General features: G+C 40.0%; 1 protein-coding gene across 3 annotated transcripts in view; it reads left to right on the forward strand.

Annotated features, from left to right (window-relative positions):
* loxl2b (lysyl oxidase-like 2b) overlaps positions 1 to 17,209 on the forward strand; it is a 37,293-nt gene that overhangs the window by 17,322 nt on the left and 2,762 nt on the right. For all 3 annotated transcript variants that reach the window (XM_004072780.5, XM_011479580.4, XM_011479579.4), the window contains exons 4-11: positions 539 to 750; positions 5,411 to 5,618; positions 10,132 to 10,315; positions 11,156 to 11,307; positions 12,499 to 12,666; positions 14,972 to 15,137; positions 15,421 to 15,661; positions 16,365 to 16,480. In XM_004072780.5, the coding sequence (XP_004072828.1) occupies positions 539 to 750; positions 5,411 to 5,618; positions 10,132 to 10,315; positions 11,156 to 11,307; positions 12,499 to 12,666; positions 14,972 to 15,137; positions 15,421 to 15,661; positions 16,365 to 16,480 (1,447 nt within the window). The remainder of the gene's footprint in view (positions 1 to 538; positions 751 to 5,410; positions 5,619 to 10,131; positions 10,316 to 11,155; positions 11,308 to 12,498; positions 12,667 to 14,971; positions 15,138 to 15,420; positions 15,662 to 16,364; positions 16,481 to 17,209) is intronic.

Here is a 17,209-nt window from a genome sequence, read left to right on the forward strand (position 1 = left end):
ATTTCTGTAACTGTGGAAATCTACACATGTACATACCTACATAATTTTCTGGATCTATAACTATATTGCACATGGGAACTGTTAATATTGCACATTGAAGACTTCCAGTTCTCCAGTTCCAGAAGTCCAGTTCTCATTTAGAGTCAATGTGTGACAGGTTCACTTGGTTTTGTCCTAAACAGTTTGCACAGCAGGTATGTTGTAAAGCAGTTTGCTGCAGGTTATATTTTGACACAAATGTGAGAAGAAGATAAGGTGAAAACTTATGAGTTACTGCTGCATTCAAGTACTTTCTTTTTGTAAGCTGTCTACAGCTTTTTGCCTCTTCCCAACATGAAATCAACAGTGTAAACAAAAAAGCCAAAAATTGTGTGAATTATTCTTCAACATAAAATATTTGTTTCTTTCATTTTACTTGATAATTAAGTGGCTTCAGATGCTTCAAACTTAAGGAAAAGAATCATTTTACATCATGTCATTTTTCCTGTCCTTTTAATCTCAAATTTTCCTTGTGTCATTCTGTCGATAATTTCCACAGAACCTTGACATTCGTGTGGAGGACGTCCGTATACGAGCCATCCTTTCTTCATACCGCAAGCGGATCCCTGTGACTGAAGGTTATGTAGAGGTGAAGGATGGTGGCAAGTGGAAGCAGATCTGTGACACAGAGTGGACCCAGTTCAATAGCAGAGTCATCTGCGGCATGTTTGGCTTCCCCGGGGAAAAGCGCTACAACGCCAGAGTTTACAAGTTAGTATGCATGCTTCTGTGGTGCATGAGAAGAAGAGTTCCTACTGAAGTTCATGTGATCAATAGGTCTATTTCAGCATGGATACTGAGGCTACATACACACTGGGCATGGGTGGCACATTCAAAAAACGCCCTGAACTTGGGTTCTTGAACACGCTGTTAACATATGATCTTCACTCACGTGTGTTGCTACCCGATACTAGTGCATGTAATCACAGTTGGAAGAGTCTTGGTGCAAAAAGTCAAAGTGGTGCAAATCTCTTGAGACTTGCTTCAGGTATTTTCTTTCACAGCTCTATTCCAATACATGAAAGACTGGATGTACCCGTTGGTTTTGCGCCGGACTCGCACATAGGAGACCAGGGTTCAATTCCCAGGGGGTGTAATGAACTACATCCAGTACGGGTCCTTGGGCAAGACCCAACAAGCTACTGCCTAAAGGCCCATTCACACCGGGATGAATTTTTCGCCGGTGATTTTCGCCGACGTTTAACGCCTTATGACTAAACAAAGGGCACCAATGAGAGTGTGCACACTGACGCGAAAAAACGCCACGCGTCAAAAAAAAAAACGCCTCGGGTTCGTTTTTTTTTTTTTGACGCCTCGCTCGAAATCTATTCGACCAATGAGAATGGCGCTTTTGCCAACGTGTCTGGAGTTTCTGAAGTTACAGTAAAACACAACTTCGGGGCGCTCAAACACAAAACTGCCTTGCTGAGCACACATACCAGCGAAGAAGATAGACGCCAAGTAGCGTCTACACTGCCTCAAAGAAATAATGACGGACATTCTAAAATATCCCCGAACCAAGCACCAGTTGGAGCTACTGGTGCTTGAAATATTCATGTTTTCTTTGTATTATTCTGACAAGCGCGTAAATACTTGCTCTCTTCTTCTGAGGGAAAAGCGACTTTAAGAAGCGTGAAGTTGCGCAGCGCCACCTCGTGTACAGGAGTATTTCTGTTTACATTAAGCGCCATCTAATGTCAGGGAATGAAATTGCATGTTCGCTCGGCTCATCGTCAGCGAAAATCGCCTGGGTGTGAACACAAAAAACGTGGCCAAAAACGCTGGCGAATAACGCCTGGCGAATATTCGTCCCGGTGTGTACGGGCCTTAACTATGTAGCCACAAGTGGCCCGAATCTGAATCTCCCTGTGCCGGCCCCCAGCCTGGATAAAATTCAGGCTTGTGTCAGGAAGGGCATCTGGGATAATTAATCTCTGCCTAACCACCTCCATAAATCAGTGAAAGCTGATGCCAAAAGGTGAACAACACCATTCTGATATATGAAAGACTTGGTGTTGTATAATTCCAGCCGGGCAAAAAACGCATAATTAATTAAAATAATTTCTCCTTCATGATGAATTTTCAAATGGTTGATCAAAGGATTCATACATCACTACCAAACTTTAACTTTTGACGCCTATTCTTTTTATTGACATGCGATTTCTGCGCACAAAAACAAAACTTGAGTTGCCATACGTGATAGCAAAAGTTTAGAATGTAAAAGCCTAAAATGTGCATATACGTGTGTTTACATAGACTTTTAATCAGAAGCTGTGGCTCCTATGCATGTTTCCAAGCCCATAGTTAAAATAGTATGAGACTCAAGAGTGGTGAACGTCTTTGGAAGTCATGCCATTACCTGAAAAGACAGTTTGGACTACTGTTATTTTTTTTACAAATTGTGCACATGATTGCATCACCATGTTTCAGTTCTGATGTTCCGTATTAGTTGCAAAAGTTGTTTTGCTTCCCCGCATTTTTCGGCTGTCAAACATCAACAACACAGATTGGTATCATTTAGTTATTAACAAACAAAAAAGAAAATCAATGTTAGAGTTTCCAGCACGGCAAGCTAGGCATTAAAAAATAAAAGACTTGTTTCCCTTTTGGCTTTTCCCATCAGGGGTTGCCACAGCGAACGAGTCGCACGGTAAACTTGGCAATGTTTTACGCCGGATGCCCTTCCTGACGCAACCTTCTCAAAGCAACCGGGCTTGGGACCGGCACAGAGGTAGGGAAGGGAACAGGGAGCAGCCCGGAGTCGAACCCTGGTTTTCACAGATGGAAGGCGCCGCAAACCAGCACGAGCTAAACCGGCGCGCGGAATTCTGATTTTGATTCTGATTTTTTTTTTTAATTTGTTGCAAGAATTTGGGTTCTAAGAATAACAACCGTCTTAACCTGCAACACATGGAAACTCAATGAACCAATACCTTTTTTAAGATATTTAGAACATATTTACACCTTTTTCATTTCTGCTAAATTTGTAAGTTTTTAAAACATTCAGGTTATGAAATCCATCCCTCCCTCCCTCCCCCCACCCATCCATCCATCCATCCATCCACTGATTGCTGAGGCCTACCCAGCAACTGTTGGGTGGAGGTGGGGTATACCCTGAACAGGTTGCCAGTCCGTTTCTGGGTGGTTATGAAATCATAAATAAAATTATTAGCATTTCTTTCTTTCAGATGATTTTTTTCATCTGAAATAAAATCCGATTAGACAATCAGATATTTTTCAGATTGCATGCTTCCTTGACATTGTCTCATATCTTTCTATTTAACATGTAAACTCACGTCCGTGTGAATGGTGAAATTCAGGAAATGCATTCAAATTCCTTTAGGTACAGCATTATAAACTTGCCAGACCCCAGCACATTCATTGAACCAAGGTGAAAGCTGCCGCTGGCAGTTGCCAGAAACCACACGTTCCTAAACACTGCAACCACTTATCCTGTTTCGGACGTTCTTGCATTCCATAAAGTCTACGTGATGCGCCGGCGACTGCTTTAGGAAGCCTGCAGTTGTCCATCCGCATGTTAATCACAGTCTGCCATAAAAGGTTCAGGCCTGTGGATGCCCTTGGTTTCGCTGTCTGCCGAGGCGGGGAGCCTCCTGCTTTAGGTAACCACATTCATGGCTGCTGCTTTAACTTTCCGTGTGCGTGACAGTTTACATCTGTAATCAGCCCTATGAAACAGGCATGGGGCTTTTACAGTCTGCCAAAAGACACTCTGGGCAGTTTTGGAACCTTTCTTTAAGGGTTTTTTTGCTTCAAGAAAATTTTGATTCGAAATGTATGAAATGTGGGCGTCTATATACTTTATATCATAAGTTAGATTTCCACCTTTTTTATTTAAAAGACCCACTCCAATGAAAATACAGTTTTTTTACATGTTCTTGAGGCGTATTTCTATAAATGGAGGACATATATACAGTAAATTTAGTTCAAAATAGCTTTTCTGAGTATTTCTTTACTCAAACCGTAGTCAATCAAGAGCAGATGAAATATGCAGTTTGAAAAAGAGCATATTTGTTACATTAAAACTGCACTGGGTAGGCCACAAGGTCCCTGCTACACTCCATTCTGATCTTGTTAACAAATAGAAGATGTCTATCTTTGTTTTCCTCGTCTGAGCTGGTATCTGGATCAAAACTCCCCATAGTTATTGCACTGGTAATGTTAGGTTGGGGGGGTGAGAGCTGTAAGCAACACAGGTTCATTTTTTGATTTTGGCTTAAGTATATTTTTATTATTTATTTAATCACAGGATTTCAAAATAAAGTAAAAACTTCAAATAATAATAATAATAATAGTACTGCTTTTACTTTTTCAGGTGACTTGACCTCTCATAGACTTTATTTTTTGTCAATAGCTTTGTTTGTCAACAGTTTAATTACCTGTTTTAAATTAACGACACACAATAACTTCATTGCCTTTTCGGAACTAAAACAGGATCAAAGATTTTCGGTGGAAACATTCCATTTTCTAATTCTCATTTTCTTAATGGTCAAAAAACGTGCTTCACATTTATGAGGACATTAAGCTGTTGATTTACTGGACTCATAATGCAAGTTCTGCAAAAACGTTTATTTTAATTTTGGAATTCACTTTGAAGTGACCTGCTTTAGAAGAGAACCTTGTTAAGTAAAATCTCATTAGTTCTTTGGACATTAAAATAAGCTGGTGCAACAACATTAGTCTAGATGCATGCAATCCAGAGAAAATGTCAAGTCAAGGTTTTATCTGCAGTGGCACTTAACATGACTTTATGAATGTATCATTCATTAAGTCATTCATCTTCTAATCTGTTATGTCCCCTTTGAGGTCACGGGGCTAACGGACCTTCGCCACTTGTGGGCGAAGGCTGGGGACACCCTGGACAGGTCACCAGTCTGTCGCAGGGCCACAATCACACAGCCATGCACACTCACATTCACACTATGGACAATTCAGAGTGACCAATTAACCTATGAAGCATGTTTTTGGATGGTGGGAGGAAGCCGGAGAAAACCTACGCATGTATGGGAGGTACATGCAAACTCCTTTATGAATCTCTGATTTTTAAAAACCAGAATGAAATATCTGATGAAAACTTCTTTTACATGCTCAGTCCCAGATGTATGTGAAAACAATCCAATACATTTCTGGAGCTCAGAGTTCTATGGAGGTAGAGTTCTGAGGCTATGATTCACACGTTAGCTTTGAAACATTTTTGGTCTGTGGTTTCTCTTTCAACACTTCCAAAGAACAGACTGCATGTCATGATTTAAACTACTTAAACTGCAAATAAATTTGACCACCTCTTTATTTTGTCATTGAGTGAAACTTCAAACCAAAACTTTGTAATCGTTTCTTTTTTTTCCCCCAGGATGTTTGCTCGCAGGAGGAAACCAACCTACTGGGACTTCTCTGTCAACTGCACTGGTACTGAAGCTCATTTGTCCAGCTGTAGACTGGGACATGCTAACTCCAGTGACACCTGCACTGAGGGGTTGCCTGTGGTGGTGAGCTGTGTGCCCGGCAGAGCCTTTGCCCCAACGCCTATGACAGGATACAGGAAGGCCTTCAGACAAGAGGTAACAATTGCAAAGCCTCAATGAAACTAGAATACGTAGTAAGCAAACAGGGGTGCAGGGTGATGCAGCACCTTTGGGCTAGGGTGACCAAGGCCAGGAGTGGAAAAGGGATGACAGGTTCCACATGTCTCATTGGAACAATGGAAGGAGAATTCTGAAGATCTGATGAATAGGGAAAATGTCAAAAAGCACAGAAGAGAAGGTTGTTATGGTGCAGGAACTAGCAAAGATAAATAAGGATGAAGTGAGGAAGTAATTGAAGAGGATGAAGAGTAGAAAAGCAGGGCCCAATTTTAAGAAGAAGAGAGACACGCAGAGTTATGGAAACTACAGAGGAATAAAGCTGATGAGTCACTCAATGAAGTTATGGGAAAGAGTAGCGGAAGCTAGACTGAGGTCAGAAGTGAGCAGCAGTATAATTGTATGCAGAGAAAGAGAACCAGAGGTGCATTGCATTGTCTCTGATGATCTAGAGAGTCTATGACAGGATACTGAGAGAAACTGTGGTTTGTGTGAAGAAGTCTGGAGCGGCAGTCGTGCAAGACATTTATGAGAGCTGGCAGACAGTGGAGAAATGGTGAGACAGGAATTGAAGGTGGAGGTGGGACTGCACCGAGGATCAGCTGTGAGCTCTATCTTTTTTGCTTTGGTGATGGACAGACTGACAGATGAGATAAGAGAATCATTGCTGCTGTTTGCAGATGACATTGTGATCTACAGTGGAATGGAGAGGTTCCAGGGAGCAGAGGTGAGGAAGGTGAAGGACTTTAGGGTCAACAGTCTAAAACTAGGAAGGGGTTGAGGAAGCAAGTGCAAGCAGGTGGGAAGATTTCAGGTGTGATGTGTGACAAAAGTGTCAGCTAGAAAAGAAAGTTGCAGAAGACGGTGGTGAGTGCGGCCATGTTTGGTTTAGAGACAGTGGCTCTGAGAGAAAGAAGGCAGGGGTGGTTAACGGGTTGGCATGTAGACGTTCCATTTTGTTTTTGACAGTATTACAACATACGGTAGTAGATTGTTCTGTCAAGAAAAACGGTGAACCTTAACACCAGGCACATGGCAGGAACTAAAACTTTAATGAGTAAGAAACATGACAAAAGACTGACAGCCTGAAACATGAAACCAGTGTAAGAACTGTGAGGATTCTGCAGTTTAGTTCAGTTTTTCAGTGGTGGTTTTGGTCATGTCAGTCACTCCAGGTTCATATTAATCATCCACAGCTGTCTTCATTTGTGTTAATTGTCCTCAGAAGTGTCTGCTTTCAGTTCTACATCGCCAGGTCATCTGCTTTATCTGCGTTTTGTTTCTCTGTGGTTTTTGTCCTGTTTAAGTTTACTTGTTAAATGTTTATGTTTCTGCCACCAAGCCCAGTTTCCTGCATTTTGGCTTCTACAACTCCAGTTCCTGACACCTGCACCCAATGTGACTCTTGTTCTGTTGGGATTCACAGCTCAATTCTGTTTTGCATCTTATCCTCTAAAAACAGACTTTTTTATGTCTGGAAAGGTTTTAATACAGAAATTTTGACACTGAATGAAATAAGGCATTTCTAATCAGAACATATTACATTTTCAGCACAGCTGGTTCAACATCTGGTGGAAAACCAGAGATCAGCCCCCAGGCTTAGAATAAGAAAACTCAGGGTTTATGGAACATCTAGCGGCTACAAGTGGGTGTAATGCTCGGGTTTCCACTTTGGTCATGTAATGTTCCCCTTACACAATAATATTTACTCTAAAACAACTCTGCAAAGGTTAGCCACCTCAACCAAGGTGCCTTTTTTCTTATCTGGAAGCATTTTTCAAACTGGATGGAAAGTTTTTCATTGCGTAATGGTTCACTTGGCTCCACAGCAGCTCTTCTCCTCAGTTTTTTTGTCGTTTTTATAGAACCACTGCACTCAAAGAAAGATTATTACAACAGCATGCACAGAACTGACACACATGTGTGCTTGCAGGGCTATCATTAAAGTTTTTGGTGGAGCACATGCATGCATGCTCTTTGTCACGTTTCACTACTGTGCGCTGAGCTGGGAGGGGTTAGCTAGAACCTTTCTGCACACTGTGCAGACCTCGCTTTTTCCAAATAAATACTTTTATTAAGTTATCAGAATTGTCTTTGACTGATCACATCTGCATATTCTTTTTATTTCCTTATATCCTTTTGTGCATTTCTATTTCTAATTCAGCAAATTAAGCCACATATGTTGGCAACCAGAGAAAAGACTGGTATCTACTGGCAAAATCATTCCTTTTTTTTCCCATTCTGCTGCTGTGAAGGTCTTTTTCTATAAGTACCTGGAAAAAAAAACCATTTAAAATTGAAAAATTACTGACAAAAACGCAAGATATTGAAAAGAAATTGGAATACAATTTAACTGGTACAAAAAAGCTGTTATTTCTAAGATAAGAGGATTTTTCTTTCCACAGTGTTAAGTTCTGGCAGGAGTTCAGTCAAACAAAGCAGCCGTCATTTGTGAAACACGCAGCTATGGCTGTAGGGAATTGTTGCACAACTTACAATCATGCTTTTGTCAGACAATAAAACAAAAGTGACCTAAAGAGAAAAAAAAACAAGATTTTTTGTTCAGTTGGACCTGCATGAGCCACAACAAAGTTTACAAGGTCTGGGATACATTAGAGCATTGTCTATGTGTTGGACAGAAGAGACATGGAAGGTAAATGACCGTTGTTTGAAGATTGCAATCAAGTTCTTATGGAAAGACTTTGGTTAATCTCCAAATAAGTAGCTTGGTACGACCTTTTAGTAATCACTTGTTTTAGTGAAAGCCCTCCAGAAAGAATCAAATCTGGAATAGGCAAGATTCTGTTTAGTAATGCCTTAGTGTAAGGTTTCGGTTACTAAGAGTCTGCTTTCTGAGCTAGGTCCCAATAGGTTGACATATAAGATAAGCTGTGCTTAAAATAATGATCCATACTCCCAAATGGCTAGAATTCTGTTGTTTAATCTTTTTTTTTTTTTAAACAGGTTTTTACAGAGAACATGACCATCAACCAACAAACCCTGTTCAAACAAAGAAGTACCCACTTAGATACTAAAAGACTAAACCAAACTAAACCCCAGTGAATTCACAAAAACTTCCAACTTAAAACTAAATGACCAAAGTAGTTGTTAGGACACAGGTTGCTCTTGCACTTTAAATGAAACACATTTTAACTTAACTCTCCCTCGCACTTAGTCACATTAACCTGAACGAGGGCTGTGCTGTGGGATTTTGGACTGTCCAGACCCATAGGAGGCTCTAAACAGGAGCGACAGCATCTTTAGAGGAGCACAGGTGTCTTTAGCAGTTCCCTTTAGGCCAATATAAGAGATGTCATGTGTATCGTGAAGTAACTGTAAGACTAACGTAAATTACATGCACTTATGAGGTGCAGGTGATGCTGTTGTCATAAGGATACCATTCATTAGTGGGTGTCCATACCAGCATCCCTGTAGGATGTCCACTCAAACTACTTTCATTGTCTAATTTCATCATTTCTAACAGCCAGGCTTGCACATAAGAAACATGCACTTATCACTTGAATAGCACTAGCGGGCTATTGGGGGCTAATGGGGGGTTAAAAAAAAAAGATCTGTACAACATGCTCACGTCTCACCCACTCCCCCCTTACTTACCCTTATGTGTCGTATAGATGTTTACTACAGCATGTTGCCCGCAGCATTGGCCCAGGAAAAAAATGTGTTTGAACATTTTTGCCGGGTTGTCCATGATCTTAAAATTTCCTGCGGGTCACATGTGTTCACCACACAGGTTTGCTCATTTTTCCACCCACGAGGGCAGTTCTGACTTGAGGCATAATGGGCTACTGTATAAACTGTACAAGACATCTGAGGGTTTTCTATTGGCACCAAGAAGTGAGCAGTTGATCCTTTAGGTATTTCTTGAGCTTGCACTTCCATAGAAAACCAATTCTCACCATGAATATATTTCCCAGGTTGTGGGTTGATACCAGAGAATTAAAACAGGGCAGGCTAGAAAGTTCATTTCAGCCATAGAAGTCTAAACCAGTGTATCATGTTTTAGGCCCCACCAACATTAATCTTTTTTTTTTTTTGAGGATTTTTTGGCAGTTGCATTTCATGAGCTTGGAATGTGCTCTGTGTGCTTAATTACAACCATGTTGTCACCATCATGGTCATGTATTTGACCTAGTTGCCATCTTTTTCTCATTTAGCAGAATGGTGCTTTCATATAATAATCAGCAGTGTCTTGTTCATCTTTTTAAATTTGCCGTCCACAGGCCACACAGGAGAACATCTGGCTTTAGAAACCAGATGTGGGTTTACTTGTAAACTCACACTTCCAGAGGAATCCTAACAGTTGGCAAGAGAAATGCATACTGTCCGATCTGTTTTTTCCATTGCAGGGGAGGAGAAGACGATGTTCTAAACATTTAACTTAGCCCTCTGTTTTAGAAAGAAAATTGTATACATAATGTTGGAGTTGAAAATGTCATTTGTCTCAGCGCACTCTTCTGTTTCTCATCCACAGCAACCTTTGGTTCGCCTCCGTGGCGGGGCCATTGTAGGTGAGGGCCGAGTGGAGGTGCTGAAAAATGGAGAGTGGGGTACCATCTGCGACGATAAATGGAATTTGCTCGCTGCCACTGTGGTGTGTCGCGAGCTTGGCTTCGGCACCGCAAAGGAGGCTCTGTCTGGAGGTCGTCTAGGACAAGGTAAGCTTTACAAAGACTGAAATAATGCATGCAATTGTAATACCTAACTTTCAGTTACATTTACAGTATAAATGTGGGTTATGCTTCTTTGTGAGTGAGGAAGTTAAGCAGATGCGTTTTCTCCAAAGGTTTTAGAGACACTGTGTTTTTCTGTATTTGTTTTTTTCTTCTTTATTATCAAGACCAATAATCTTATTTTAGAAATAATTCAAAATGTCAGATGCAATTAAAAGATGTCCTCCAAGGTTCTTTCAGAGATGTTTTGAACAAAGTCTTTCGGTCTCTTTAGTTTTGGATTATGGTTTTCCAAAGTTCCTGATTTATTTCATTATTTTGAAAAAGTTTTCATTCTGGAGTTTGAAGTTGAAGCAATATCTTCTATGCCCTTTGTTAGAATCCTCCCTCAACTCATCAAACCAAACCTTTACAGTTTGGAACTTTCTACTTGATATAAGTGATTTACCCCTGCAAGTATTATGTTGCATTTTGTGACAGTTGGGAACAAACATTTTCAATTCAACTATTTCCTGTAACCCTTGTGCTATCCTAGGCACTTTAACATTGGGGGTTGAGTCATCTAGACCCACTAGACAGTGCACTGAACCCTTTTTCTTAAATGATTTGTGATCTTCACTGGTGTCCATGGATTACATGAAATCTTTCCACCTTTATCCACCTTTGACCTGGTAAGGAGAACATGTCAATGTAAGGGTGGGGTCATCTAAGATAGCACAAGGGTTAAAGGTGTTGCATCCATTCTTCGAGACATAAAAAATGGCACTGAATGTGCATATATGTAAGATTTAAAAACTGACTGTGTGTTTTGTTTGTGTCTTTCAGGAATGGGCCCGGTGCACATGAATGAGGTGCAATGCTCTGGATTTGAGAAGTCCATAACTGAGTGTTTGTTCAACGGGGAGATTCTGGGTTGCAGCCACGAGGAGGACGCGGCTGTCAGATGTAATGTTCCTGCTATGGGGTTCCAGCAGAGGGTTGGTCTCTTCTCTGTTTTACTCAAACACAAACACAACATTTATAAGGAAATTAACAAACACTGAAGGTCTTTCCGCACACATTTCAATTTTAGATCTGTGGTCACTTCCCATCTAAAGAAAGTTGTTTTCATAGTTAAACTGTAGAGTAAAATGTAAGACTTTGGTATGGACAAACCCAGAAGTGTTGTGGTTTTGGAAGAGGTCAGGTGCAAAGAAAGAACCAGTAGACCAGGGATACCAGTAGACAGGATCACTACTGATAGGATGTGGACGTCTGCAAAATTGCTGTCTAAATGTTGCACGAACTGGGGTCAAATGTTGCTGCTAAGGTCATCCATGAAATCACTCAAAAATGAAAAAAAAAAAAAAACACAACAAACACACAGCTCATTTAAAATTCACAAACATTTCCAGGAAGTATGATAAAGTCAAAAAAATATAGATATAAGAAAAAAAGAAACGAGTGGTCGGGATATGCTCCGGCTGACCCGTGTCCCCAATAGGGAACAAACAGTTTAGAAGATGAATGAATGAAAGTGCATGAAAAAATTAAATGAAAAATCAGGAGCTTAAATTCAAGAAGGAACAGGTAAGATTTAGATTCTTCACTCAAGGATGGAACGCCGAACAAAATGACTGCTTTGTCACAACAAAACAGTAATAGAAGGAGCACAAAGGCAGGTCAATGATGAGGCAAATGCAATGTAAGTAAAAACAATAAATACAGCTTTGCAAGTGATTTCATCCAAAAAGAGATTTTGTGCAAAAAAAGCTAGAAAAAGAAAATAAGGTGGGTGAATAAGTTCTTTTAGAATCTCTGGTTTTATAGGTGTTCAAGGGTCTGATGGCAGTGGGATAGAAGGTATTATGCAGCGTCACTTTTCTGTATGGTAGGCTACAGTATCTCCCGCCTGAAAGTAGAGGGGAGATAGAAAGACAACTTTCATTGGTGTGATCAATGTGCATCGTGGGGCAAACAAGACATGGTTAAAAAACATCCAGAAAATTCTAGACCAGGAAGTGGCACAAAAATCACATTATATGTGAGTTTTTAGTACTTTAGAAGAAGAAAAATTGCAGAAACATTCTGTAAAATAACAGTTTTGTGTTAGGTCACACCTATGAACTCAACACTAATTGTTGATTTACATTACAGATTGACATAACCGACATTTTTTTATCCCACAGTTGCGTCTGAGTGGAGGTCGTAACCCCTATGAAGGCCGTGTGGAGGTACTGATGGAGAGAAACGACTCTCTGGTGTGGGGGACGGTATGCAGTGAGGGGTGGGGAATCATGGAAGCCATGGTGGTCTGCCGACAGCTGGGCTTAGGATTTGCCAGCAATGCTTTCCAGGTAAGAGCCACTGCAGCAGCAGGGCAACTGTGAGCAGTTCATTCAATTTCTTATAAATTAAACTGAATAATAGCCTAAATGATTACTGTTTTTCACCCCTGCACTCAACAACTACTGTAGTACAAAGTATTTAAGCTGATGTTATTTGCAGGTATTGATGAAGTACCACACAAAAACTGAGGGAAATTCATCAACATGCACATTTCTGTATTGCCCACACATATTCCATTCCTCAGTGTCCGTAGGGTCACGAAAAAATTCTGCTCTGGCCGCCAATGTTTAGAAAATTATAGTCACTTTTAAGTATTTAAGCTGCGTAGTTTGTATTTTACATTATTGCTTTTATCAAAACATCTCTTGATGCTTTTCATTCGTCTAAGATTTATTCAATCTGTGATTTATTGAGATGCATTTTTTCTCACATCCATCCTTCCTTGTTGTTATTGTAGTTTTGGCAGGCCCTTCAAACACAGTGGAGAGGTTCATTCTTTATAAGCTTTGCCCCAAATCTTTAACATTTAATTATCATAGCCATAAAAATGATGCACCTTGTTTTTATCCTTTTAAGGTCTGATAAAAATAAAAATAAACTTTTATTACATATTTACCTGATTGGCTAAAGCTCTCAGAATGAAACAGGTATTTTTGTTAACATTTAGCTTGGAGTTCATTGAAACTCACTGGTTATAAGTCAAACTATATTTATTCAAACAATAGGTTGTTCCAAAACACGATTTTAATCACTTTTATTGTATCTGTTAAAAACTATTTTAGTTATTACTAATAAATATATGTCAACTTTTGAACCCAACAGAAAAACGTTACAGGTTGCCCTCACACACACACACACACACGCTGTGGGGTTTCTATTTTAAAAACAAACCTCGATACTTTGTGGTAGCTGCTGACACGTGTAGGACATGAAGTGAAAGTGCTCATTTTTTGACCCGCAGGACGAAAATTGTTGCTTTCAGAATCTCTGAGAACATCTGCAATTCTGCAGAGCAAATAGCTTTGTGATTATAGGATGTTTGGTTTGCCTTTCAGCTAAAGTAAGAACTGGTGCATGTTGGGGTTTTTTTTGCTCTTGTGGCAGGTCTATTCCTCTTTGTTGATGAAGACACAGACCTTTTCATTTATACTTTTAGAAGAGGCATACACTTTTGCTAATAACTTTAAACTGCAGAATCATATTTTTATCGTTTTCATCACAATACAATACAGAAATTCTTTTTATTTGTTTTTCTTTACATGTTGCAAACTAACCAACCTCCAACTTCCGCAAAAATATGCCGACTTGACTACTTGAATTGAGTGACCCTGGACAATCAAACGCGTCTGATATGTATGTGCTATTATAAAGACAAAACTTTCAAAGCAAATACTAAATTCAAAAACCATCTATATTATAATTCAGCTTTTAACTACTGGAACAGCATTTTAGTTTATTCCTTTTAAAACAAATTTGAAGCGATACAACACAAAACACTGCAACCACAGCCCAAAATACAAAAAAAAAATGTGTAAAATTAAATAAAAAACAAAACAAAAAATGTGTTTAAAAAAAAAAAAAGCCTTAATTTACAGTGAAGGTTGACAGAACCCCGCCCCCAGCGCGCTCTCAGGTGAATGTATCTTAACACTGACGCCAACCCATAACCACTAGGAGCAATTTGGGGTTCAGTGTTTTGCCCAAGGACACTTCAACATATGGATGGACAGAGCCGGAACCAAACCCGCGCTCCTCCAAACAGTGATTTGCTGCTATATCTCTGCACCAAGTCATTGATCATCAGGATACTGCTTAAATACAGTTTCTCAAAAACTGTCAGTTAGGGTTCTACTGCTCCTGCTTTGACATTTTATGAAAATTTTATTTTTATTTTTTTTTGTAACACATTGAGACAACCTCAGCTTTTTAAATAACTACATTGATTTGAAGTTCTTTAAAATCAATTTTTTCAGGTTTTAGGTGTAATTTTATTGAATAAAATGTAACCAATCTCTTTATTGAGGGTTATATTAATACTTATATTAATACTTTTAATACTGCCTATTTAAAAATGTGCTTTGCTATAGTTTTGTTTTTATACTATTTGTCCAAATAAAAAAAATATATAAGAAATTGATCCAAATAAAGGCTATTTATCAGTGTTACTGCTTTATCTACATTTGGGCATTAAAACTAAAATAAGTTATAGCTGAGAATTTTTTTTTTTTTTTTTACAGGCTTAGACTCTTATTTTCCATCTTTAATAAATAATGTGATGCATCTCAATTGCTTCATTTCTTCATTTCTCCTCAGGAGACATGGTATTGGCCGGGTGAAGTGAGTGCAGACCAAGTGGTGATGAGTGGCGTCCGCTGCTCGGGAACTGAGATGTCTCTGTCCCACTGTCTTCACCACGGCGAGCACCTCAGCTGTCCCCGAGGAGGAGGACGCAAAGCTGCTGGAGTCTCCTGCTCTGAGAGTAAGGCACAGAAATCCGTCTCAAAATCGATGTAGTTCTGCTTAGCTGAAATGGAAAGAAAAATGTGACCAATTTTTATTCAAACTGGTAGGCATTGCAATGCAGCCCCTCTCTCTTGTTTTTACTAGAGAGGGCCTCTAAAACTAGGCTTTTACTGGTGTGGTGTGCACATTGAAATGATTAGTTCCATTTTTGCGGAAACTTTATTTTGTCTTCCTCCAGACATTTTACTAAAGTTTTTATGTTTGATATCTTTTTTTTCTGTCTGTCCTTGCATCTCCAGCGGCTCCTGACCTGGTGCTTAACCCTCAGGTAGTGGAGCAGACCACCTACATGGAAGACCGACCCATGTTCATGCTGCAGTGTGCATACGAGGAGAACTGTCTGTCCTCCACCTCAGGCCAAGTGCCCGCCAACACGTACCGCCGCCTGCTGCGCTTCTCCTCCCAAATCCACAACAACGGCCAGTCCGACTTCCGACCCAAAGCAGGGAGGCACGAGTGGGTTTGGCACGAATGTCACAGGTCAGGGGTCACACAACCTTAGGAGCTAATTCCACAGTAGCAAAGCGTACAGACCTCACTTTAACAGTGTTTCTTTTTGTTTTAGTGGATGACTATTACATATTTTTATGTGCTTAATTCCAAAAGCTGTAAGAAATTTGGATTAAAAAAGGAAAAAAATCAAAATAAAATATTCATTGTGCACTATGAGTTGTGAAAGCTAATAACCAGTTTTTAGCCCATAAATACAAAGTAAAGGTTCCCTTCAAGACGCACACAGAAACACCTTTTCCATAGGCCAGTCTGTTCCACAAACCACATCATAGATTTTTCTTTATTGTGTTGCCTTGCAGTTAACCCTTGTGCTATCTTAGATGACCCCACCCTTACACTGACGTGTTCTCCCTACCATGACAAAGGTGGATAAAGGTGGAAAGATTTCATGTAATCCATGGACACCAGTGAAGATCACAAATCATTGAAGAAAAAAGGTTCAGAGCACTGTCCAGTGGGTCTAGATGACCCAACTCCCAATGTTAAAGTGCCTAGGATAGCACAAGGGTTAACTGTCCGTGGTGATTTAAAGCCACAGTCTCTGCCAATCTTGAGTTAGCAAGAGATCCTTTTTGTGTATCAAATTCACTGAGCGAAACTGAAGGACGTGCTGATTAATGTAGGAGCCAACAGCTGCATCATTTTGAAACCTTTTTTCTTGTATTTCAAGGCATTATCATAGCATGGAGGTGTTCACTACTTATGACCTGTTCACTCTGAACGGATCCAAGGTGGCAGAAGGACACAAAGCCAGTTTCTGTCTGGAGGACTCCGAGTGTGATGAAGGTGAGAACCACACATATTCCTACAAAAGATCCATCCTACTTCAGACACGCTCAAGCTTTAAAACCCTTGTGCTATCTTAGATGACCCCACCCTTACATTGACATGTTCTCCCTACCATGACAAAGGTGGATAAAAGTGGAAAGATTTCATGTAATCAATGGACACCAGTGAGGTTCACAAATCATTGAAGAATGAAGGTTCAGCGCGCTGTCTAGTGGGTCTAGATGACCCAACTCCCAATGTTAAAGTGCCTAGGATAGCACAAGGGTTACAGTCTCACTGTGATCATATTTGATCTGTTTTTCAAATCGTTAACAACAGTAGTCTTTTAATTATGATTACGCCGTTTTTATTCAAAATCTAAACACGTGTCATTTTCTCAGACATAGTTTCTGCAGAGCTACAGTAGGTCCTGCCTGACTGTTGGCAAGGCGTAATCCATCATCCATCTGTTTACACTCCTTCCCACTAGCTTACAGCCGCTCACACCCCCAACCTAACATTAACAGTGCAACAAAATGGCAATCAATATTGGAGCTATCCAGCTGTACAGTTTTGAGCGAGATGCCAACTCAGACGAGGAAAATAAGGACGTTAATGGATCTATTAGTCTGCAAGCAGACACACCATGGAGGGAGCCGTGGTGGCTTCTACCTCTAGCTTTTTACAACAGAATCTTTTGTCTACTCTTCATCCACAACGATTTGAATGAAGAGATACTCAGAAATG

The sequence above is a fragment of the Oryzias latipes genome, chromosome 9 (genome assembly GCF_053564925.1).
Source record: "Oryzias latipes strain Hd-rR chromosome 9, Olatipes_Hd-rR_3.1".
NCBI classification, from domain to species: domain Eukaryota; kingdom Metazoa; phylum Chordata; class Actinopteri; order Beloniformes; family Adrianichthyidae; genus Oryzias; species Oryzias latipes.